Genomic DNA, 26,337 nt, shown 5'->3' on the forward strand with positions numbered 1-26,337 from the left:
AGTAAAGCTACTGATGTTTTCTGAATGCAGAGCCACAAAATAGAGCTAGAGATACATACATACAATAGCTGATAGGGATACATGTGGCCCACACATCTCAAAGAGAAGTTCATATTGCAATCTGGATTCAATTTGCTATTTGGCCTACATTTGTATAAAGCACGAAAATGCTATAAGAGATCCCAGCTTTGGGAAAATGTCTCCATATATATTCAGAGGCATGTGCCCAGCACTGGTCTGAAGTTGATAAAATTAAATACGACTTTGATGGTAAAAGGCCCAGGAGGTTCACTCTAACATTTGGTAACAGGTTTGAGAACTGTGTTGTGCCAACATGGTGGCTGAGTGTTTCCTTTTAGTTGTGAATGTATTGTTTATTGTCATTTTGGATATTTGTACTGTAGATTGAAAGACTGTCACCCTTTGCAAATGCTAGTAATGCCAGTTATTAATGGTAGTTGATGTAATAGTTAGCCGTATCTAACTATCGGTAGTGAATTTATGTTGAGGAAAAAAAACAACCACAGAATTAAAACATAACTGTTGCTTAGTTGTCAGTGATTATAATTGATTATATTTGTTATATCAGGCAGACTGAAGCCTCAATAAGTAATATGCAAAGTTGCTTCTGTAAGGAAATATTACAATACAGAAATCAAGCATCAACAAAATAAGCACAGAGAAGAAAATTAGAATGGAATATGTAAGTCTTATTTGTGAATTGCTGAAGAACATTTATATGGACAATGAGTACCCCCACAATCAAAAAGTAAGACCCTGGAGGACATGGGTCTGCTCTGTAGTAATTTATGAGTACTGTTTGTGCTATGTGACTTTTTAATAGCTGTAAGGAGTTTTCCATGACTACATTGTCTTAATTAAAAGAGGCTGCTGGGGGAAAAGAAGGGCAAAAATTAAAATGTAGTGATCAGATGCCTCTGAGGCAAGCATATAAAAAGTCATTATTAACTAGGTCTAATGCTAGTTTATGTTTTCATCCATGAAGAAGAAATAAGCAGAAAATCACTGCTGATAAAATGTTTTGATGAGACGATTATCTGAGAGGAGGAAAGAAATTGAAAAATCAGATCAAAGAGAGACTTAGATTCCTTTGTAGCAGAGTACAAGGCATCACTCTGTGTTACAGTGTCCAAGCATATATTCAAAGAAATTCAAGCTGTGCAATTATATGGGGTGGCAGGAGCCCTATCTTGACGAGTAATGATTTTTTAAAAAGCTTCAGAACTGCAGTGATGAAACCCCAATGCTGTACTGCATCAGACACCCTTGGGTCTATTGAGAGGGGTGTTTGCAAAAGAACTGAGAGGCCAAAAGATACTTTTTTATTTAGTGCTGGAATGACCACCCTGGAAAGGCATGCTTACCTCTGCTGGCATGCCAAGGAAAAGGGCAATAAACTGGGAAAGATTCAGAAAAGAATGGAAGAATAGTCTAAGTACAGGATGACTGACCTGGGAAACAAATTCAAGGAATTCAGTTTGTTCAGCTAGTCAAAGAAAAGCTTATTAGGTTGTTGGATTGCGGTCTGGTAACTCCCTATATTGGGAAGGCAGATCATGTAATAAAGGGATCTTTAATCTGCCAGACAAATGATGTAACAAGATCAAAGAGAAGCTGGAGCTACATGAATTCAGGCCAGACAAGGCTATCCTTTTATAGCAGATGGGTAACTGAGAACAATTAATTTTGCCATGTAGTAAATTCCCGACCTCTGGAAATTTTAAAATGTGGACATTTTAAAGATGTGCTATGAATCTCTTAAGTGTTGGTCTGGCACAGCTGTGATTTTTTCATTTAAAACAAGACTTAATACAGAAAAATCATGTGTCCTTCATATCTTATATTCCTCAGGAGTTTGATTTATTCAATCTTCTAAACTTTTTAGAGGCTGCTCTCTGCACTGTCTCATGTTGGAGACTTTAAAGCTCATTTGCACAGCATCTGTATCCTCCTCCGTGGTCTGATGGTCTTCAAAAAACCTCCCTAGTGGAATCAGGTTTAGAAATTTAAGCCATCATACATAGGGTTTATTGAGATAACTAATTGTGGTCAATTAAGTGTAATTACACTGATAATTGCAACACTTTAAAATCTGTTTTCCAAACACCAAAACTCTCTTACAACACATACAAAGTTTGGGGCTGTAAAATTGACAGTACCTATTATACTGTCAACTCTGTTAGTAAATATCACCTAATAAGTATGATACATTAAGTGAATCATACAAAAGACTAATTGCAGTTGGTGACTTAATTACTGATTTGTAATTGAAGTTCTGTAAGCTTTGCCTAATTTTTCCTAGCCTTAACCTTTTAATTGATTTAATTTTAAATCAACCCATAACATCATATTTTGCTGTAGCATTTTGCTAAGCATGAAATAGTAAAAAGGTCTGTTGATGTGTTTGGGGATGAAGATGTATTAACAGATTTCACAGAGCCTGGGGATCAAAGGAGCTGCTCAGCCACATTTGTGTGTCTCCAGTGCATTGCAGGCCATTAACTTCCATCCACTTACCTCTCTGTCTGGCCCAGTTAGTTTGATTAGGGCATTTTTATCCACAGAATGCTAAACATTTTTGTTCCATAGAGTCTTACCTGTCTGATAACACCAGTATGATGCCTTCCATTTCTTAGCTTTGTCCCTGGAAACAGCTACATTTAAGTTACTGTGGGAATTCTTTTTTTAGCATTTGCACAACATAAAGCAAGCAGAGATAGGTTAACTGTCTTTGTTATCGCTGTCAAGGCACTGGTCTCATAATGAAAACCTGCTAAAACACTTTAAACCTGTCTATTCTGAGAGACCCCTTGACTCAGAAAGAAAAGATGTTCAACAGATATTGAGGACAGGCAAAACAGCTCTACACACTCTCTCTTAAAAGCATCATTTTATGCTCTATTTTAAAGATTTGTTTTCTGAAATACAAATATTCTTATCTCCATGTTCTATAAGCCAAACACTATTTGTTTGGTTTTGTATTTCCTATTGCATTCAAATACTAAGGGTACATTATCATGTACCTTAGGTTCTTAAGGATATGGTTTAGGGGGTAGACAGGAACGGTTGGACATTATGATCTCAGAGGTCTTTTCCAACCGAGCGATTCTGTGATTCTGTGATCATCATTGCTTGTCTTTTCCATAGCAAAAGTCCTGGAATCAAGTCTACTTCTCACACTCTAGTCTACATAGCAAAAATATTGTGAGGTCCCTGAGGACACTAAAAAGCTCTAGTGGCCCTGACCACCCTCACCAGCATCACCTCTGAAGAGCAGTGGATGAGCCCCGGCTGCAACGGCCTCTGCTCCCCTGGCTGCATTACCATGCTTGGGTATCAGCTCTCCATCTCTTAGGGAGCAGCCAGTGATTGCTGCAACCAACCTTGACACATAATCTGTTCCCCTGATAACCCAAAGTTTAGGTAGATAAATAGCAAAGTAAAATCTGGGTAAAATACAAGCCAACATTATTTAACCGTAAGGTATTTACTTATGCCAGATCCTTAATTATTTTTCCATGTTAACTTGTTCTTTAAAGGACTTGATTTTCTTCTGCTTGCTTTATTTTTCATTGCTAAAACCTTGATGTAGGCTACAAAGCAGGTTTCCTAATCTGAGTGCTGTGAGATCTGTCCGAGAGATAACCGTAGCAGGACTGAAGATCCAGTCTTGATTTAGCTCTTTTCATTAGGTCTTCAAGGATGAGGTTCATTAACACTGGTAGATTCACAAAGGGTAGGAATTTTGTAAAAGTGTTTTACCTGACAATAATCTAGATTTATATGATACTTTTTCAGAGGAATCCCAGAGCCTCTATGCGAAAATGTATTTATTTGTTTAGCTTCCATAATGCTCTCTAAGTATACCAAGGCTGATAAATACCAAGGACACATAAAAGCTGTTTAAGGCTAGTGCAGGCACATATATTAGTTTAAGAAAGAGTTTGCTATGGTGTGGATTTGCTCTGGTTGCCTGCCAGGAAAATGGTCTGGATCCTGTGACCTAAGAGGTCTTTCCACTTCCCCTCTTTCTCAGATGCAAATGTGATTGTGAGATCAGCCACACAGATAAGGAATGCCACTGACTCCTTAAGTTTTATTTATTGTCTAATGCAAAGTTTACTGTGGTTAATCAGCTCAGTGCTATTAAAACTCGAAAGTTTTAAAATCCTTGTTAAGAAGATAGAGCTGTTGTTAATCTTTCAGGACAATAGGAATGCAGTGTCTATGGCGAAGTGTTACTGTTGAAATACTTGATGACCATACAGCTCATTTGTACAGAATTCTCTTATGATTTTTTTAAAGTTAACCATTGCAGACTTAGATATGGTTGAGTGATTTGCATTTTTCGGTTGCATTCAGAGTCTTTCAAGCTACAGAGGCACTTTAATGGTGAATCCCTGTGTGGAGTCTGTAATTCGGCATGCAGTTCCAAGGGAGTAAGAAAGGGGGATTTTGTGCATTGAAGAGGTTGCTATAGAAAACATCCTTGTTTCTATCCTGTAATGTGGAAGGTGCTGCAGGAATTCTTAATAAGCATGTTGCTGTGTGACTGAGATGTAGTGTATGTACCAGCTTGAAATGAATTTTTATGCCTTTCAGCTGTAATGCTTAAGTACCCTCAAACATGCAGCTCTAATCAGTTTGTTTGGGTTAGATTACCTTACATTGTGACAATACTTTTGTGTCTGTGCACTGAGATGAAATTATCTGTCTCCTCTAACTCAGATGGGGAAAAGATATATCGCTATATGTGAGGTCTGCCGAGCTCATGATCAGAACTTCTGTACAGATATCATTAGCAGTGGTGTTACTGTTGATATCACGCTAGCCAGGTGGGCTAGTGATTAACCCAACTTCCACTTATGTTGCTTCATTTCTGAACTTAGTTACTCCCACACCAAAATGCTGGGCACTGTAGAGAATATAAGTTATACAGTACTGCTGTATGAATCAGCATGAGCAGTATGCACGTCAGTTAAAACCCAGAGTCACTTTATAGTTCAGAAAACTATCAACATGAACACATAGCGCAAAGCATGCAAAATTTCCTCTGTATAATAACTTTTTTCTGTGACTTGATCTGCCCCTTGCCATGCTGCGTGCCAAAGTCACCCTAAAAGGCAAGGCTGTATATGTAAATAATTTTTGTTACAAACAACTATAGGCAAAATATCTATTTGTATGTGGTAAATTCAGAAGTACATTAACTAATAGTTTTTTTGTTTGATAGATGTGATTAAAGTAAAATAAACTAGATTACTAAAGCAGTGTATGGGACAGAATTTATGGAGGCAGGGAGGGATAGAATATATATATCTTTGTGTATCATAAAAAGAATGTATTTTAAATTCTTTTGGATACAATGTATGGATTTATGAAATTTTCAGCAGAAAGCTATTTGACATATGAAAAGGAGAAAACAGAACTAGAAGTAGAAAATGTAATACTAATAAGCACTGGGAGTTCATGTTTCAGGAAATGGGGAAAATTTATTTCATAGTTAGGAATTTTCTCCCTGAGGGTGGTATGGTATTGCCAAGACTGATCATTTGGAGATTGCTAGGCGGGTTCCCAAAATCATGAGATTATTACAGATTATAAGGCTTGACTTCTTTTTATTTGCATCCTATGCTTTCAGGGTGGAATCTGTTTGGTGTTTTAAAGCTTTCCTTTATTGCTATGAGGGCTAGCTGTGTTTTGTTCTGAAACAAAGCAAAAGCAGAACTTGTGTTTAAATAATGAAGCTGAGGCTTGGGGAAAAAAAATCCTGCTATTGCAGCACTCCTGATAAACTTGCAGGAATTGACAGCCCTGTTGTGGCTCCTGTCTATGGGATGTCTTGCACAGCTCTCTAAGCAGTCTACCCTCATGAGGGTAGAGGCAGTTGTTCCCAAGTAAATGGACTTCTGTGAGTTGAGAAGAATCCCAGTGGGTTCATGGCTATGGAGATCTGACAACTTGCAACTCTTGCATTTCACATGTCTTGTGAGACCAGCCTGCAGCTCCACGCTGATCCCTGGAACACAGTAGTAAGTAATTGGTAAGCCATAGGTCTGGTCCAGCTTTGCTGGCTTGCTGCTCCTTGCTGTTCATTTGCTTCCTTTAAAGCATTTCAGTTTATCTGTAATGATTAGACTGCTTTTGTGGCTGAACTATTTATTATTTTTTAAATGCAATTTTTCAAATTTGGATTCCCACTGAGAAGAATGAATGAAGAGAAAGTTTGAACTACATTTTCAGATTTGCAAAAGAGTTTTCAAGATTTCCAACCAAACCTCAAGCCCCAGTGGGATCTCACATACTTTGTCATCAGAGCTTATCTTCTTCATATATGCCTCTTGTACTGCAGGATCTCTGACAGCCTCTAATCCTTCTAGACTTCACAGCATGCTCTGAAAATTGCTATTTCCTTTGCTTCTTTGAAACAAATTCTTATCATTTCTTGCATATGGTGTTACAGCTGACAGTATGTAGTCCCACCCTGAATACTAAGACTGTAAGGTTATTTCTTGAATTGTGCTGCAGTGTATAAATGACTTCAACTGGACTTTCAAGGTATGTGCCACCAAAAGGAAATCTCAATGACAGTCAGTTGAGTCCATGTTCTATGCTGACCACCGGCTGATTCACATTTTAATAAGCTATTGTTTTCCCAATTTGAATTCTATTATTTCTTGAATCATCAGTTTTCTTTAAGCCTCACTATTAGTAATCCTTTTTTTTTCTTTTACTTAACACATGTATTTACATAATTGCAGAATTAGATAAGAGAAAAGAGGGAAAGTGACTTCCAGCTGAAGTGAAAAAAAATTGTTAGTTTGGGCAAAGAGCTGCAGAGCAGGAATTCTGAAAATCACATGTAATGACTGAGATAACCAGGCAATGAAAGCTTACTGTCAGTTGGGATGATTACCACTGGTATTTTCTGTGTTGGGTAAAGAGGGCAACCAGTCAATATCGGAAATACTGCTAGGTTGTATTCTGATTTCATGCCTAGGTTTACCAGTGTGTCTGGCTATGGAATTATATCTTATGTCTGTTCACAGAAACATGATCAGAATCAACCCACTGTTTTCATTGGGAAGGTATTTGATAATGTTTGCTTTCTGTGTTACAACATAAGGTTTTTCCTTGTTTGTTGGAAGGAACTGTGAATTAGCAAATCAGTTTGATTTTAATCTTTGGTGCTATTGCAGGGTTGGTTTCATAGAGAAGTGAAAGTATGGAGTTAAAGAATGACATAAAATCAGGCTGGAGTGGACCTCCAGAAAGAATTTCTCTATATCAGAACAGGCTTAATTCTGCCCGATGGCTTCTGACAGATGTGTGGCACTTTAAAGACTAGTGTCTTAAAGCTCAAAAGGATGGGGTCTCTGTCTCTTCTGAAGCAGCCTGCCATTGTCAGACTCACCTGATGGAGAAAATATGTGCAAGTGTGTACCTGACACCCCTTGCCAGAGGGTTTGTTACTTCTTGGCCTGTATTAAAAACAGTGTGACCAGCAGGTCCAGGGAGGTGATCATCCCCCTGTACTTGGCACTGGTGAGGCCGCACCTCGAGTACTGTGTTCAGTTGTTTAGCCTGGAGAAGAGAAGGCTGAGGGGAGACCTCATCACCACCTACAACTACCTAAAGGGAGGTTGTGGAGAGGTGAGTGCTGGTCTCTTCTCTCAGGTGATGGAGGATAGAACAAGGGGAAATGGCACCAAGCTGTGCCAAGGGAGGTTCAGGTTAGAGATAAGGAGGAAGTTCTTTACTGAGAGGGTTGGCAGAGGCTGGAACAGGCTGCCCAGGGAGGTGGTGGAGTCACCATCCCTGGATGTATTTAAAGAGCGAGTAGACGAGGTAGTTAGGGATATGGTTTAGGGGGTAGACAGGAGCGGTTGGACGTGATGATCTCGGAGGTCTTTTCCAACTGAGCGATTCTGTGATTCTGTGATTCTCTAAACCTGAAATTCAGAAGTAAAGGAACAGAGGTTGGACCGGAAACCAGATGTGGGATTTCTCACTTCAGCCAGATAGGTGAACAAGGACACATTCTTCCTCGGGGAGAGTCCCCTTTCCTGTGGTCATGCTGCCTTATGACAGCAGGGACCTTTTAATTCTTGTGCAGATGTGCATGCAGAGCGCCTTGAAGCTCATCACAGACAGTACCCTATCTATATCCCTTTCCTTGGAGAGAGACCCCTGCAAGGGAACACCTCCCCAAAATAGGTTCTGTTGCATGACAACATCCACAGAGGAATACACATGGGTTCGTGACTGGTCATGTATTATGCTATTTAAACTCCTTGTTGGGAGATTTTCAAAGGACACTGCGTACCGAGGAAGTAGGACTAATTCCCACCCCAAGCCTCGTCTGCTGTTTCAATTGGCAAAGAGAGGGCTGAGGGTGTAAACAAAGACTCTGAGGATGCTTCTGCACCCTCCCTTTTGTGTGATGCGTAGAGATGGAGCAGAACAGAAGACCCAATCTATCTCCTGGAAACTATGTTCGCTCCTGTCAATCAGCTGTTTACAGACTGGATCTGTGGAAATGCTGGCTCTGTATGGGCAGAGTCACTGGGGAAGGCATTTGGTGTGGTACAGCATGTGTTAATGTTAGCTGGCATCACCTCTGTGCTATAAATATCCCTACTGGATAGTGGCAGAGCATTAATTCTTGCATGATTTCACGCCAATTTTACTTGCTTTTTCTAATCAAATATTTACAAACAATCCTGCCGTGCTCTCTGGCATCAGGAGACGGCTCTCTGAAGGAAACCGTTAATTTTCTGCTGCACAGCATCAGCTGATTAGATGCTTTGTGGAGGAAGAACTGATATGAAAGCACAGAAATGAAAACAGCAATACTCCTGCCAAGCACTGTGGCCTGTTGCTACATGTTGCTTTCATTCATCAACTGGTTTTATTAATTTCTCTGAAGTGTTGCTAGTGAGTGAATCTTACCAGAGAACTACATAAACTGTGAAGCAGTGCTCAGGAGCACAGGATCTCACCTTCCTTGCTGTCTTCTCTCTGTACGCCTGCTCCCAACACCAGAGGTCAGCTTTCTACTGTTCATTTGAAGCGATTTCTGCTCCAAATGTGACATCTAGTCGTTACAAAACATAAAGAAAGCAACAAGAATATCCAACCCTCCAGGCCAAACATGGCTTAGAGGAAGGGTTAAGGTAGAAATACTTATGGGTTCGATGACCTGTATTGCATTTCTCCCAGCAGAACTGATTTCTAGTTGCCCTTGCCTTCCAGCCTGGTGCTGCAGTTATCTGTTTGCTGTTTAGACTGACTTCAGACCCAATGGATGTAAGGGCTCCTCCTCAGTGACCTGGCATTGTTGAGGGGGCAGGATCTCTGCCTGCCTGTTTTAACTACTTATATGGTCTCCATTGATGTGGTGTCTGAGTTCCTTTCTGCCTTGACTGTGTCTTCTCAGATGTGAGATCAGTCAATACTACTTCCATTCTTACTAATGAAAAAGCCAAGCCAAGAGACCCACAGAAGATAGCACGTGTCAAGAGCTGCATTCGTCTCAGATCCTGCAGGACAGTCCTAAAAACAGAAGGCTCTATTCCAGCAGTTCCCATAGAGGGGCAGTGACTCCAGAGGCATTTTTTTCAGAGAGGTTATTCAACCTAGAGTGCTGCTTCTCCAGACTTGTGCCATCCCACCATGATTCTGTTTTGGAGAACCCCTAACTTGTCCCAACCATACCCTGCTCCTGCAGAGAGCAGAAGGCTTGTTAAGTCAGCTGTCTCTCTTTGCTAGCTAGTATCCAGTCGGAGAGCTGGGTCACTGCACAGCTCTAAAGACCTAGTCCTCCTTAGATTTAATTTAAGAATTGCTAATTATATAGATTGTGTGTTACAGGCATGCAATATCACCATCAGTACCACAAGATGACAGTGCCATTTGAAATGATTGGTTTTTCAGCCAGATCAGCATGCACAGGATCACCAGGGTTAGAACTCAGAAGAGAGAAGAAAAAAGAGTGGACGGCAAGAGAGATCAGCGTTTTTAGCAGCAGCTCATGCTTAGGGTGTTTTGTGTCAGTCATTAAGCTGGACTTGAAAATATTCTGCTGTGTTGATGTACATGCTGAGAAAGAAAACTTCTAGCTAAATCTCGAAGAGGAGCTGCAGAAGTGTATCTTAGGAGGTCTGACATGGGGTGCTGTATGCATTCACATTCTAGAGAGTATCAGGAGGGAGGAGGTGCTACTTCTGTGTGTGATGCTGGTGAGACCTTTACTGGAAAGTTGTATTCAGCTATAAATAGATCAGTCTTCAAAATGGATGCTAAAACTGTGAAATATGCAGAGATGAGCTATAGTATGTCTTATGTTTGGAAACTCTGCCTTGCGGTGAAATACTTAAACAGCTCAAGTTAGCTTATTAAGGAGAAGTTTAAATAGTGGTTTGATTACTGTCTATTAGTTTTGTGAAGGGAGAGGAAGGCTATATCTTACATACCAGAACTCTTTCATCTTACTTTTTCACCTAGGACAGAATCTAACAACTGGAAGTAGAATTCAGAAAGCTCAGAAAGCTGGAAATTGAATTTTTAATAGTGGAAGTAATTAAGCATACGAACAAATACAGGATTTATTCACCACAACAATCTTCTTTGGCCTTAGAATTTATAAGTCTATGTTAGGCTCATTTCATCATTAATTCTAGAAATATGTAAGTTAATTTGTAAGCTCCTGAGGTTAGATAGCTTGTCATTATTCCTAGGGCAGAATGGTAAAAAGAAATTGTGTAAGGGTTTTTTCTTCAGTCTTCTAAAAGTCTTCTGAAGACTTTTTCTTCAAGAACTTTTCTTCTCAGTCTTTTGTTCTGGAGCTCAGCATTTTTCAACAGAGAAGATCTCTGAAAACAGCAGAAAACTGAAGAGCAGATCAGAAAACTGAAGGAAATCTGTCTAATTTAATATTTTCATTAGAGTTGAAACTTGTGAGACATCAAAACTCTTCTTAGCTTACCTTTGTCTTTTTGCAAAAACAAGACACATATTCTTCAGTATAATGTTTTTCTCTGCTCATCCCCACCTAGGGAACTCAATCATAGTTTTCAACTCTCCACTTCATGCTTGGTAATATTTGCTAGGCTACCAAACTGTGAGAATATACCCATGAAGATCTGGATGTTAGCCTCCACTGACTCACATTGTAGACCACTTCAGGTTAAGGTTCTATCAGGAATACGTTAAAAATTCTGTCCATTGAAGAATAAGTGCAGATCAAATTTTCAGTGTTTAGAAACTTCTAACACCAGAACAATGTAATTAAACTCTGCATGACCTGTGGTGGGTTTTTTCATTTGCTAGTTTGTTTGGGGTTTTTTAAACTATTCTGAGTGCTGCATGTTTTGCTGTCAAGGATATTGCTTTGCTGTAATATATGTGAGAGGGGGAAAAAGTGAGTTTTTGGGTATTGTGGGATGAAGTCAACTAGATAAGGCGGGAAAAAAATATTCACAAATGCTTAAATCTTTGCATCAGTGAGGAATCTAAGCTGTGAATCATGTAAGTAGCTTTGAGCTGTGTCTTCAGCAACTCCTCTACAGTTCTTTTTACCTAGCTATAACATAAGGAGAATAAAACTTTCCTGTGGGAAGAACGTGCGGCTTACTCTGTGTGTAGAACTGAGTAATCTAGGGATCCTTAATTTTTCAATATTATCACACTGGATTTAGATCCTTGCTAAATTTTATCAAGTGAATGGTGTTGGAAAGAGTCTCATCTGCCATAAAAGGAAGGCAGCAGGTATTGCTCCAAGAGCTACTGCCAGCTCATTCAGCCCTGTTATTCTCATCAAATTCCTCCAGCTATAAGAGATCTGACTGCAACTCATTGGCATTCTCCAGCTCCTTCCATCAAATGATTCCTGATTAAGTGGTTTCCAGCACTGTGTAAGAGGGATGGTTTTATCAGCTTTTTTATTATTTGGTGAGTGCTTAAAAGCAAAGGCAGCATGGTAGATTCTCAAGATGCTGATACTGTATTTGCCAGATTGTGATTGCCATATTTTGGATGCCAGATTGTGGACACCAAGGATTTTGACACTTCAAGATGTTTGGCTCAGCCTTCCTGGGCACCCCCGGTGCTGTATGACTGTATCTTTATATCTAAGCTGTAAGACTGTGCTCAGAAGAACAGAATCACCCCAGTAAAATAGTGAGAGCTGTTTTTCATGTTGTAACATAGCTTTTGCTCTCTGAAGTGTCTGAGTGCTTTGCTGTTTTTGGTTTCCCAGGCTGTTTAGCCTTGTCTTGCTCAGGGCCAGATGCAACCCCTTCATGTACAGGGAAGGTGTCCAGGTGTGCTCTTTTCCCCACCCTGGCTCATACAGAATAGGAGAATGACGCTCTGGAGCAGCACACAATTTCTAGGAGCTATGCAGTCCCAGGCTTTGCTGAAGAGATGCTGGAGGGAAACCAGGCAGACCAGCAGCAGCCTGGCTCCTCTTTACACCGAATCCATAGTGTTGACCAGACTTGTAGTCTGGTTGGATTTCTAGAGCTGGGAGTCTGTGGAGTTCGTTGTCACTAGAGAATCATAAGTTTCTTATGTTTGTAAATGCTGGATGGGATTGAATAACAAAAACAGAGCTAGACTATTCTCAGTGGTATCAAGCGAAAGGACAATAAACAGTGGAAATGAACTGAGATGAAGGCCCTTCAGACACTAGATAGATCTTCTTTACTGTGAGGGTGATTGAGCAATGTAACAGTATCTCCACAGCCTAAAGAAGTTGTGGAGCTATTTCCTTGGAGATACTAAAAACTGGCTTAACAGTCCTGGGCATCATGTTCTAGCTGATCCTGCTTTAAGCAGAGGGGATTGGACAAGATAATCTCCACTGGTGCCTTCCAACCTCAGCTATTCTGTGATTCTTTTCTTTCTTTTCCATCCATTATCCATCATACCTATGTGTGAGCCAAAATTTGGCCTATGTTTTGCATAGGTACTTGATGCTTTATGTGAGTTTTTTGGACCAGTTCCATTCCCTCCTAACAGCTAGTTGCTGTTTGGAAATTTTACTTTGAAGGATCCTCTCTCTTCTTGCCATAACTGCCTTTTTTCCTCCTGCCTTTGTTATCTGAACAAAGGATTGAAATCTACTGCTTTATTGCCATGTACATTGTGAACTGGCTTTATTTAAGAATAACAAATACAAAAGTTACTTCTGTTTTCATTCAGGTTTTTTTAGAAAACGAATAGTTTCTCTCTGCAATCTGCTTTTAGTAGCTCTTAAAACCCACTTATACTAACCACCAATCATACACTTCACATATCTGCTTGAGATGCACAATATTTCATGTACTAAAAATAAAAGCAAGCCAAAAAAAAACAAGTTACTGTGAGTAGAACTGAATTTCTGGTGTATATTCCAACCTTATACAAAGATGAATGCTGGAAGATTCTGTCCAGATTTAATGATTGGTAGCTGGCTGCACAGAAGAATGGGAAGAGGACAATTAGGGACCTGGGAGATGCTTAGCCACAGATTAGTAGGGACTTAGACTGTATTCTAGAAAAATCACTTTTTTATGCCCTGTTTTTATACATTTCCTTAAGTGTTTGATGTTAACCACTGCTGAAAACATGATAGGGGCAGGTGTCAGAACTGTAATCGCTGCTCTCAATATTCATTGTTTCTTGAAGTACATGCCTGTGCAAAATCGACTGCTGGTTGGCCTGCGTGTATAACTCTGCTTCTTTGCTCCTCAATCAAATCTGGGTCTTCTGCAAATGTCTTCAGAAAAGTTCTCTGAGCCGCAGTGTCATTTCTAATTGCCTCCTCCATGGTCTGAGCTGTGGATGTCCATCTCATCAGGCATCTGACAGCTTTCAAGAGGCTGCAGGACCATCATAAAACTCTTAATGTTCCTGTCCTTTAATTATAGAACACATAAGCATCTCCTGCAGTGTGCGCATCCCCCTCAGAGCTCTTCAGGTCAGAAGCACTTAGATGCTGACAGTCTGGCTTGTCTGCAGTAATAGCAGGCTGGTGTGATTATCTAAAGGCAACACATTTATAGATGTCCATTTGTTGCAAGATCCTCGGAATTTATGAACTTGTGCCTTCTGGAAGCCCCCCACTCGGCCACTTGATGGCACTCTTAAATATTTAGTTGGTTGTGAATGCTATCAAGTACGCCAGTTTTTTAGAACAGGGTTAGAGGAAACAGAACGTCAGGTATTAAATAGTGAAACACTATCAAGATTGCAGCTTAAGCTGACTAAAACCAGAGAGGCAGGAGCAAGAGTTCAGCTGCTTGTGCTGCCTGATGCCAGATGTGTAACGGGAGGATTAGCACTTGTCCGGCTTCCCAGAGTGCTCTTGCGGAGACAAGTGCTTCCTCCTCTGTGTTGGAGCCGGGAAGTATCCTCTGCTCCCTGTTTTCTGAAGTGCTGTGGAAGCGAGTTATGCGAGATCGTTAGTCTGTCTAGCTGAAGGTTAAGCATAAATGCATTCTTGAAAACAACAGGAGTGTTGCTTTTGACATTATTGGTATATGGAATTTTTACAGCCCACATCACTCACCCTTTTCCTCTGTCATCTGGGGTGTGTACCCTCAGAAGTGCTGTGGGGAGCATGGAGAAGAAAGGATGAAGATCATGTTGGCTGATCTTGGCACAGCAGGGTCTGGAATACAAATCTCCCTGCTGCTAGTCTTGTACCTTTATAATACAAAATAAAGATATGGACTCTCTCTCCCTTTTATTCTACTGTCTTCAGAGTGTAAGTTAGTATTCATAATATATGGGCAGTTGCACAGTTACTATTTACACTGTAAACCAACCCCCTCCAAATATCTTATTTAAAAACGAATTGTACTGCTTGCTAGACCCATCATGCAAAACCTTGTCTGATCAGAATGAGAAAAATCTGGTTTTACCTACAGCATGGCAAACTCAGCTCAGCTGCATATGCCCTCTCTTTTTGCAGTGCTCACCTGCTTGCCTTTCTGTGATCCAGGGGAGAGCTGAGCTGCAAGCCAGGTCCTGCTGTTTTCAGGAACACACTGCATCTTTTCATCTGGTTTTCCACTGTTCTTGTCTGCTTCTGAGCCTTTGCTCTCACATGCAGTGACAGATGGCGCATAGTTCCAGGTGTTTTCTAAATCTCTTGTTTTCATTGGTCCAGTTGACTGTGGTCTCTCTTGTATTACTTTGCCAGACTGTATTTTAGAGTAAGATGCAAACATACCTGACAGCTTGTTTTCTTAAAGGCTGTTTGTATCTACCCATATATGTGTCTGAGGTGTGTGTCTTGCCTCTGATATCCTCAGAGTCCACAGCAGTTGCTAGGACTGCAACATGACCTCAGAATGCACAGAAATTATAGCCTGCCCTGTCATCTGTCAATTTTGTCTTTCTAAAATGTCCAAAAGACTTAGAAATTCTGGGATAATTTTTCCCCCCTCTGCTAATCTGCAAGTTCTGTGTTTCCTAAACAGAGCACCAGCTAATAACATTAACTTGATCAGGAGTACCAGGAATCAATCCAGCAGCTGTTGAACAGTGTCAAGCAGAATGTTAAATTTTACATTCAAGCATCTGAATAAAACAAAATTATCTATTATTTCCCTCCCCTGCACTGATGGGCTTGCTCAGAGCTTGCAGATCTTGCAGTGTTAACGCTGCTAAGGAGGGTTCACATTTCCCTGGAGTGGAAAGTGCCAGGGCTCACTGAGTTCAGCCCAGCGCAGGTGGTCTCAACAGGGGCATTGAACTTCCACTGACACATGTCAGAAAATAAATGCCGGTGGAGTTATCATCTGAGACAGTGTCTCAGACGGGGTGGCCCTGGAGCTAGGCATTGGTTTTGCTGGTCCTCTGGATGGAAATATAAACTCACAGCAGATGAAATGTGTGACTGATGAAAAGCCAGGTAGAGTTGTAAATCATACTGAGAAGAGGGCTGGTGTACAGTGTGATTAATCTCTTAGTAAACTGGAATTATTTAAACCAAATGCATTTTAGTGCAGCCAAATATAACATTATAGCACTCTAACCAAGGAGCAGTGCTGTGTTTTGGAAGGCAGCAACTCTATTAAAAAAAGGGGGGAAAAAAAGATTTTGTGGACATGCTATAAATTTGAGTTCCCGGTGTGATATCTTGGCAAGGAAGGTGAACATGGTCCTGACATGCAAGCAGAGTCCTGAGTGGCAGCAGAAATGAGATGTGATTTAAGCACTAGTGAGACTGATACTGGGATATTGGTTTTGATTCTGGAGTCAATATTTTTCAAAGTATGCAGAAAAACTGTAGATAGCAGTAAAGTGCCCCAAGATGATCTGAGAGTTGGAGAAGATGCCCTAAAGGTGGAGAAAGGACAGTATCAAGTTGAAATTTGGACTGCAAGTGAATTTTCTCTGGTTCTAGCACAAGTCCTAGCTATGTGATATCCTCCACATACCTGTGGAAAATTTCTTAATATTCTCCTCTTCTCCACATCTGTTTTGAAGTGGCTTTCTCTTTGCAGCTGTGAAGGCAGTACCTTTGACTGATGTGGCAAAGCTCATGTTGGCTCCCAGCTTTTTGCTGAACTGGCCTCTCTATGAAGTGCTGGTGAAGATAAATGAGATTTTTTAGTTCAGACTGTGAAGGTTATCGAAAGTATGTTGAAAGGTGACCAACATTAATTTTTTAGTATTTTAATGAAGAGAAAGCACTAGATTTAAAAGAAGCCCTTCATCCAATCAAGATAGGCATAGTAAGAACTAACAATGAAAAGCCAGATAAGTCAAATAAGAAATTAGGTGCAGCTTTTTAGTGACTCAAAGCAATTAAACATTGAAACAAATTGCAAAATGAAACAGTGGCTTCTCTGTCTGTTGAGATCTTCAGATGAAGTATACATATACTAGCCAAAAAAAAGTTATCAGTCTCAAAACGGGATATTCCAGTAACATTTGTGAGCTGTGAAATAGAGGAGGCCAGGCTTTCTGGCCTTGAGCTACAAAGTAATGAATTCTCAAAACATTTTCTTTTCTGGGAAGGAACTGTTTTGGAACTTCAGTGTTAGTCTTTTCCCTGCCCGCAGCGTGGTTCACAGCCAGATCCATAGTGATCAGGGCTTGTGTCAACACCACAGATTACTCTAGTACTTCTGGGCATTTTAGCAAATAGGAACAGAATGAGCACTGATGGTCCCAGTTTGAAATTCTCAGGGGTCTTGGGATGGGACTTCCTTGAGCAGAACTCTGTGAAGTTCCAGTTTTGCTCCCTGTTCTTCCAGCTTCCTGTACTGTCTTTGCAGTCCTCACCACAGTCCTTTCTCATTCCCTTGGCTGAAAAAAGGAGTGCTCCGCGTACAGGCTTAAAGCACTCTGAAGTGCTATAAAACTTATAGTTGTTATTGTTAGTCCTCAAAAGCCTTTGAGAACACATTCAGCACATGCCCAAACTCTCAGCTCCTTGGAAAGATTTGTTCTTTCCTGATTTTTCTAAACTATTGGCATACAGTTAAGCTCGAAGTGCCAGTCTTTTCTTTTCTTACAGCACACTCATTCTGTGACCGCAGCAAAGCGTAGAGTTGGCAGAGCTATTTAAATAAGCCAGGAGAGAGTCTTGCTGAAGCAGCACAAGCTCACCCAGCATGTTTCACAGTGGGTTAGATTAGCTTGTGCTCAGAGCCATGCTGCACAGGTTTTGCTCACTGATAGAAAAGAATAAGTATTGAGAATTCATTAATTTGTGACTTGCTCAGTCATCTCTCTGTGCTACGTAGGCTCTAGCACAGGCAAATTCTTAGGCTGTGCTCAGGGATTTGCAGACCTGAATAATAATAATATTTTGCTTGGAGAAATTTCCTGGCCTGCAGATAACCTTTTTGTCCTCTACATTTTAAATATCTGAAAGGCAAGTAAACAACTGAGCCATTTCTTTGGTTACCAAAATTTTTGTCTTTGAAACTGATCTCTTCTCCCCAGAGGAGATCATCTAACTGAGTGCAAAGCACACCCAGCCCCTTCCTTTGGCTTCTTGGAAATCCAAGCATAAAGGATAGAGCCCAGCCTGCAAGCTCATCAAAGCGTGGGCATATCTAGGAAAGGGGAGTAGATATGCTTGTGCAGCTGTGATGCTCGGAAACAAGCAGCTGTTCACAACCGTGCTTCTCCGTCTTGCTTCTTTTTTTAGATATGCTCTTGGGGGAGAAAGGACAGATTTTGAGCAGCAGTGGTTCCTTTTAGCATGGTGATTTCTTAGCCCACACCATATCAGCAAGACAGCTGGTGGACTTGATTCATAGAAAGCCAAGTATCACAGGATCTGAGATGTAAGGCTGCAGTGTTTTGGATTTGAACTCCTCCAAAGAGAAGGTAGTTCACCAGCTTATCACACAAGAAACTGTACCACTGGCTTCCTAAGTAGATAGAATCTCTACTTTGACTCGTGACCATGGAGGGTCCCCACATTGAGATTTACTATGTGAATGCAGGATTCACCCCAAGCATTGTAGTTTCTAACTTGAGGATACTGTTGGGTTGAGCATATGGGCTTGGGCACTAAGCATTTTGGAGGAAATAGAGGAAAACCCATGTATGTGTCATGGGTTTTTTTGAGAACCAAAAGGGATAGATGCAAAGAAAAAAGATTATGTCCAGCAAGAAAGATATTTTGATCTGATATTGAGCATGTGCTGGTTCTTTTAAATTCATCTAAGGGAAATTATAAATGAAAAATCTGTTAAAACAGACACTTAGTAAGCATCAGAATGAAAGATTTAGATGCTTTTCAGATTTTTGTTTTGCGTTAACTATTTGGTGGTACCACAATGATATTCTGAGGTACTTTGCTACCACTAAATCGGTATTTTTCTGAAAAGGATTTGAGTTGAATCTGCCCAGTTTTAAATGCAAATGCAGATTAATATTTTAGACAGTCGTAATAGTTGGTTTGAAACCTATTTCTGATTGCATGTGATGCTTGCAGGCACAGTTCTCCAGGTTGAGATCAGTAAACATGCTATCTGCATCTTTCATTAGCAAAACTTGTCTTCCTACATAAGCTTGTTATGTGTCAGGGTCTGAAACTTAACCTCTGCTCAGGTCAACCCTGAGGATCCTCATGATGTGCAACTCTTCCTCATTACACCAAGAGTCCATTCACTCTCCACTTCTTACTGTGTTGCCTTGTGTCTTCCTTCTGTAGAACAACTCCTTTTGGCACTAATTGTCAAAATAACTGTCTGGTATCTCTAGTATCTCCAGCCCTTATGTCTCACAAAAAGAGCACTTCGTGGATCTGCATGGGGCTCTCTGCTCTTCCAGTGCGTGCTGGTGCATCCATGCAATGCAGAGCAGCTGTCTCAGATCCGAAGCTGCTGCTTTCACCTCCAGCAGTGGTGTAGCTGTTGTCAGCTCTTTGGTTTGCACCCTCTGCTTTGCATTGTGCTCTGTGGTCTTCTAACACTGTTTCTGTAAGCTAGCTGCATCTTGAGAGGCTTTGGGGTACACTGCAGTGCTCTGCCAGTTCTTACTGAAAAACACAAACCTTTTCTTGAAAAGGCCATGCTTCAAAGCTGTACCACAGATGTGCTCCTGTGGGTATGTGCTGTTCCTGCCATTCTGGAACATTGAATATTGCTAATTAAATAAGCCCTTTGTTTTTTAATTTATTAAAGAACATGCTGGTATGTCACAGTTTAGTACTCTGGGTGAGAACTCACCCTCCATTGAAATGGATTTATGTCTGCTCTCAGAAGGTTATTGTTTTACTGGAATTTATGTGCTATGCTTCAGTGTTAATTGTGGATTATTCTCATCACTTTGCATCTCGTCAGAAATGGGCTGTACTTTAGCAATCGTATTACCCAGACTTGCATGCAGTATTCATACATCTGTGATTTAACCCACATCTGCAATATTTCATAACATAAAGGAGGCAATGAGTAGGATTCAGGTCTTGGATTGAGATGGGTTTAACAGTCAGTAGAGGGGTAGCCATTACAGTCAGTGGAACCTGGAGAGTAAATCAGCAGACCGCATATAGGAATCTTCTTTAAGGTGAGTTTTCTACACTCAGTGAAGTTAATTCTTTGGGAGCTTTAACTCCTGAGTGCACAGCCAGCCAGCCACCCATAGACCTGCATTTAGGAGGTCTTAATCTGCAAACGGAACCCCTTATTTCACTCTGCTAGAGCTTCTTCCCAAGACCTTGCTTTTCCCTTGCCAGGCTAACTTCCAGGTGGACTTGCTGAAGGTACTGAGTTATTTTACCCAATAAAAGCCTGCTCCTTCATTTCTAATTGAGGAATGTGGCTGGCCTATGATACTACTAGATCAGTGGAGAGAGAACAACTTCCTAAAAACAGTTCAGATCTTTGGTGGCTAAACCACCCTTTGAATGGGTGTCTCCTCTGTTGTGTATGCAGAGAACATGGGGAACACCTGACTGAGGCCCCTCAGTTCAGTGCCAACAGATAGAAAATTAATATGCACTGCAGACTTTTTGAAATTACACCTGGCTGGTTAACACACTCCAGGAGAAATAAGAACATGAATAAGGCTGAGTTCAAAGGCTGGTAGGTCATCTCCATAGCCTTCCCATGTGTTTTTGCTCCTGAGGAGAGGAGGAATTTATCCTTATCATGGCTGGACTTCAACTTAATACTAGTTCAATGACATTACTTGGCTAAGAACTTCTGCACCTAGGCCAGAGTAACACTGGGCACAAGTATAAATTGAGGGAGGAGTGGCTGGAGAGCAGCCCTACAGAGCGGGACCTGGGTGTGCTGATCACAGTAGGCTCAGTATCAGTCAGCAACGTGGCCTGGCAACCAAGAGGGCAAACCAAAGCCTGGGGTGCACCAAACACAGCACAATCAGCTGGACAAAGGAGGAGATTGTCCCATTGTATTCTGTGTTGCAGTGACCTCAGCTTGGTACGGTGTGCAGTTCTGGGGCCCGCAGTTTAAGAAGTATGTGAAGCTACTCAAGCATGTGCAGAGGAGGGCAAGTGGAGAGGGAGCTACTGAGCTCTTCTCCCTGGTATCCAGTGATAAAATGTGTGGAAATGGTTCAAAGCTGCATCACGGGATGTTTAGACTGGGCATTAGGAAGCATTTCTTTACCAGGGTGGTCAAACACTGGAACAGGCTTCCTAGAGAGGTGATTGATGCCCTAAGCCTGTCAGTGTTTCACAGGACAGTGCCCTTAATAACATACTTAAACCCTGAACTGGTCAGGCAGTTGGACTGGGTGATCACTGTAGGTCCCTTCCAGCTGAAATAGTCTACTCTGTACTATTGTAAAGACAGTTCTCTGAATTCAAAGGGCAGGGCAAATCTCTGATGGAGAAAGCAAGTTCACTTCCTTTTCAGCTAGAGTTCTAGGAATAAGCTTTCCTCTTTTCCAGAAAATATGTTATAAATATTATTTGGGTTCAGATAAGTTTAAAGCAATACCAGTACTTGAATCTCACCTTTCTTCAAAATAAGGAAGTCATTTCGCCTGCCTGGTCCCAATGTACAGAGACACCTGTGAAAATAGAATATTTCCACAGTCCAAATACAAAGCAACAGTAATAGTTTAATTGATGTATGAGTTTCTTTACTGGTTTTTTGGATGCTCTCTATGTGGCCCTGATAATTTTGAGGTAAGCAATGCCTGTATCTGCATGCTGATATGCAATCAGCCCGCCTCCAAGGAGAGTTCTCTGAAGTTAATGTTATCACTGGGATACACATTTACCAAGTCCTTATCCTGCAGGCTGGTCAAAATGTTAGGAAAGGTAAAAAGCACTTTTAAAAGATGACTGTTCTGGAAATAGGACACACAATGGGTACTAGAAGGAAAGAAAACAGTAAATTTGTTCCCATATACTGTGTGCCTGAGGACATTTGACAGTAAGAAAAAGCACTTGGAGAGATGGCTAGGATACTTTCAGAGAGCATTGTTTTCATAGATTAGGAAAGCTCCTTTGCTTCTGGAGAGCTTATCTGTATCAACAGCTTTTCTTCCCCTTTAAAAGAGTTTGGAAATTGTTTTCTTAGATGAGCAAAAAACCTGAGAATTGCAGAGACAGTCAGGACATTATAAAAAAAACACAAAAGAAAGATGGTCCTATTGAGAACAGGAAGAGCTAATTTCAGGCAGCACACAGGAAAGGTGAACGTAAATAGAAAAGAAAATGGAAGGTCTTGGCAAAAAAAAGAGCTGCTTTGCCAGGCAAGGAGGAGATGTTGAACGTAAGCAGAAAATAAAGCTGTAGTGGCTCTAGCATTGTACAGGTATGTGTAATGGCATAGATATGGTACTTTACAGATGCTTCAATGAAATGCTTTCTTTGAAGAGGCAGTGGAAACTGCAATGTCAAATATTGCAAACGCAGAAGTCTATCCTTGGTTCAGCCTGCATGTCTGCAATGTTAGTGAAATCTCAGTCCAAAGAAAGAGGTGTCCACAAGATTCTTTTTTCCTCTGTGCTTTTCCTCCAAGGCTTCTAAAGTGTCTCTCTTTGGAAAAAAAAACCCTCCAAAACAGTTATTTGTCTGCATAAGAACATTGTCCCCATGTCCTGGGGGTGACAAGTCAATGGAGGAAAGAATGTTCAGATGTAGGCACACCAACATGACCCATGGCCTTTTGGTCCTGTGACTGGTGTCCTTTCCACATGACTTTGCATTCAGGTGGGGTTTAGGCATAGCTGAGTGCTGTCAGATTGCATGTCTCAATAGCAGAGGATATTGGGAACTGATAAAACAGCAAATCTCCTCCTTGTTTAGATGACTTCACGAAGCAGGGCCAAGGCATGATCGTGCTCTATACCATGAAGAACCCCTCGTTCCCAGAGTATGTCTTCAGCAGTGAGAGTGGCATCATGTGCTTGGACTTTCATAATGACCACCCGCACCTCATGGCAGTGGGCTTCTATGATGGCAATGTGGCCATCTACAACTTGAAGAAGTCAACCTCCCAGCCTAGCTACAGGAGCAGTGCTAAAGCAGGAAAGCACACGGAGCCAGTGTGGCAGGTAAGGATGCTTTTCCTTTCCTATAACTGGGCTTTTAATTGGGCTGAGTTTGGGCATAGCAGGGAAAAGTGCTGTATGGGGAAAGGTGTTGATTTAATACCTGTGTTAACGATTTATTATTAAGTTGTATTTCAAGCTATTTTTGAAATACACAGAAAGGCGAAGCAATTGCATGAATTCTTGGTCCTCAACAGAATCTAAACATGTGAGCAAAGGTTTGCTAAAAACAATTATTTCTCCTTAGTTTTCCTTATTATAAATGACTTGTGTTTAGGGAGGAACTGATCTCCTCTGTATATACCAACATGGAATATTATTTATATTCCAAATACAAAATGACAGGGCAGCAAGTGATTAGCAGTGTGTAAAATGCGTATTATCAGCTCTAAAAGAGAGCTCTGTTGGGCACAATAAACCCAGGGGCAGCTCCTTGTGGAATTGGCTGTCACACTATCTTGTAGTTGACCTTGAAGTATTCTAGTGAATTAAGAATTGTGATGTGCAGGTAATGCTCTTAAGGTAATGCCACTCTAGCATCTGTCACAAAGAGTCACCAGATGGATCATATTGTGAAGGACTGGAGTGAATATGTTGCTACATCCAGCTAACTTTATAGTTATGTCTAGAACATAATCTGAGTGAAGATTGGAGCACTGGAAGATATATGCACTCCTGATCTTGTTTATAGCAGTAGAAGTGTGGCAGCACATGTTTCAGCATGGTCTGTATGAGCCTGTTGAAGTGCAGGAGTGTGCATTTGGTTTCCTAGTCTGGGCTACACGTGTTGCTGCCCTTTACTATTGCTGTCACCTGATTTAGGCTGTCTAATGCAGTCGTATCTCTAGGCACACTGTCAGTGTTCCTTGTACTTTGGCACATGCCATGCATGGATTGTCCCCCAGCCACGGCTCCTTGTTATTGAATCTTTGAATAAAAGTCCAAGAAATCAAGGGATCCTAATGGGACTGCAGATGAACGTGGAATATGCCAAGAGCAAGACTGGTGCTTGCTATAAACAGAGAGGTTATGCAAATGTAACATTTCAGAGAAGACCTGAATTTTATATTTGCTGCTCATCTGTCCAAAGCTTTTCCTCTAGCAAACAATTTTAGCTCTTCTTACAGGTTAGTGTGGTACCATGTGTTGTTATCATAATGCAATATGCCAGACTCACATAGACATGCACCTATGCACACACACCTCCCCTTGCCCCCTCTAAGCTTCTCCCATTGCCATTTAGGCTTCTGGTTAAAAAGTCTGACAAAATATTAAGTTTTCTGTGCAGTGTTCATTGCTGTGGCTTGCTATGGGAGGTCAACAGTTGTTACTGCACACTATGGATGCCAGAATTGCAGATCATTTGTGCGTCAGATAATACTGGGAAGGACAGAGTATGCTTAAGGGCTGTTATTAGTGGACTCATCCCTACAGAGCAGAGGTAGGTACATTCAGCAGTAGCAGCAGTCTGCATGGGATTTTTAGAGGTAGGTTAATGTGTACCACTTGTCAGCAATGTGGCTCAGAGGTGAGAAAAATCATTAGGCACTCTAGAAAGATAGCTCTGAAAAGGAGAGTAACTACCTCATGGATATGGGAAGATGTAGGTATGAGTAGACTCTAGTTCCTGCTTGTTTGTTTTATTTCCAAAGGCTGAGTGCTGAGAATCATCAGTCTTAGCTTTCTGCTGCAGTAAAGTACCAACATTTTTAGTAAACTTGGCAGTTTTTGGTTTGCTATGAAACTAGTGAGCAAGGGTAGTAGTAAGGTGATTGCACGGCAGTCAGGAGAAGAGCTTGTACCACTCTTGGAAATATCTGAACTGTAGGCGTTTGTCAATATCAGACAAAAGGTTTAGAAAAGGTTTTCTCTTCATTTGATGAGAGGAAAGGGGACATGAAGGACTAGGTTGAGACACTGGATTGTTGTTCCTCACTCAACATTAAATGGTTCTAGAAAATTATGCCTTGTTTCTCATATTTAGTTCAAAGATGCTCTATTCTCTAGTCTAAATCCTGCTCTTTGTCAGAGCACACTGTGCAGTCCTCACTGTTGTAGAGACTGCAGCCCATGACTTTGAAGACCAATTAGAAAAGTAACAAAGTCTCCCGAACAATTAGGAGCCTTTGTTCTCTGGACTGCCTGGCTCCTTCCTTTTGAAACAATACAGTCCTTTCACAATAGAAGCAATATGGGAAGTGAGTAAAGCAGGCTGACAGCTCTTTTCTTGTGCCATTTCATCTTCAGTGACTTAGTAATATCTCAGTAAGTTTGTGTAAAACAAAGCTGTTGTAACATAGCCCATTATTAGGAGTAGAATAGAATAATATACATTTTCTGATTCTGTTACCTAAGAATGAGTTTATCTGCCTGATACCACTCCTTATGTTTTTAAAGAGTATAGCAATGATTTTTCATAGATTTGGCAATTGTCTTCCATGTAGTAAGTGCTACTGCATTGTAAAGAATGGAAAATTCTGGCTTGTTTTAAATGACAGATTTCTAATTCCTTACTACCAATTGATTAAGATCCAAAATCAGAACGGAATAAACACATACATAGACATGTGAATGTATATGCACGCAGTGCAATGTGGCTAATACACCACCAAAACCTTAGGTCTTACAGGAACATAGAACTAGAAATGATCTCCCAGGTCAGTGAATTCAAGCCTCTGCCTTGCTGCAAACAGCACCTTAAAAGGAGTCAGCTCTTGGGAAACTGTGTCAAACCTGTCATGTTCTGCTAGGTGAAAGTCTATGTGGAGTTAAGCTCAACCCAACTTCAATCAAAATAATGCTCCAAATAGTCAGCACAATTCTCACATTCCCATAATCTCCAGCACTGAGTACTCCTAGAAAGCAAGTCCCTGGACAGAGTATCTGTTTGAGCCAGTGGCTCAATCCCAAGGCTTGGCTCTGGGTGTTAGTGAGGGTGGTCAAAGTGGGACAAGTTGTCTGGACTTTGGCACCCAGAGCCCACGAGAACAGTCTCCTTTGGGGAGAAGTGACACCCTGCTGGATCGGGCTCTCAGCATAGAGCCTCTCCCTTTGCCAGCTTTGAGCTTTGTTCTTACTTTCTCTCTTCTTTTTGTAAAAGATCGTGATTAGGGTTTATTTACAGCTGAGAAGGGTGCTTTTTTTCTTGCCTTTCATCACTGGGATATACTAAATATTTTAGATTTGAAGCCTTTGGAAGCTGGAGCAGTTCACAAACAGGGATTGATAACTGCAACTATCTGCTGTGTCAACATTTGTTTCTGCTGTTCAATCTCCCTCCTAAAACATATCTTATTCAACATATTTGCTTCCACTGTGTGCTTCTTG

General features: G+C 41.0%; 1 protein-coding gene across 1 annotated transcript in view; it reads left to right on the forward strand.

Moving 5' to 3' along the window:
- Positions 1-26,337, forward strand: part of DNAI1 (dynein, axonemal, intermediate chain 1) — a gene marked incomplete at both ends in the record, with an annotated part of 89,978 nt that overhangs the window by 33,968 nt on the left and 29,673 nt on the right. Inside the window, one exon of the mRNA XM_010194269.1 lies at positions 22,766-23,013. Within this exon, the coding sequence (XP_010192571.1) occupies positions 22,766-23,013 (248 nt within the window). The remainder of the gene's footprint in view (positions 1-22,765; positions 23,014-26,337) is intronic.

The sequence above is a fragment of the Mesitornis unicolor genome, unplaced genomic scaffold (genome assembly GCF_000695765.1).
Source record: "Mesitornis unicolor isolate BGI_N332 unplaced genomic scaffold, ASM69576v1 scaffold4941, whole genome shotgun sequence".
In the NCBI taxonomy this organism is placed as follows: domain Eukaryota; kingdom Metazoa; phylum Chordata; class Aves; order Mesitornithiformes; family Mesitornithidae; genus Mesitornis; species Mesitornis unicolor.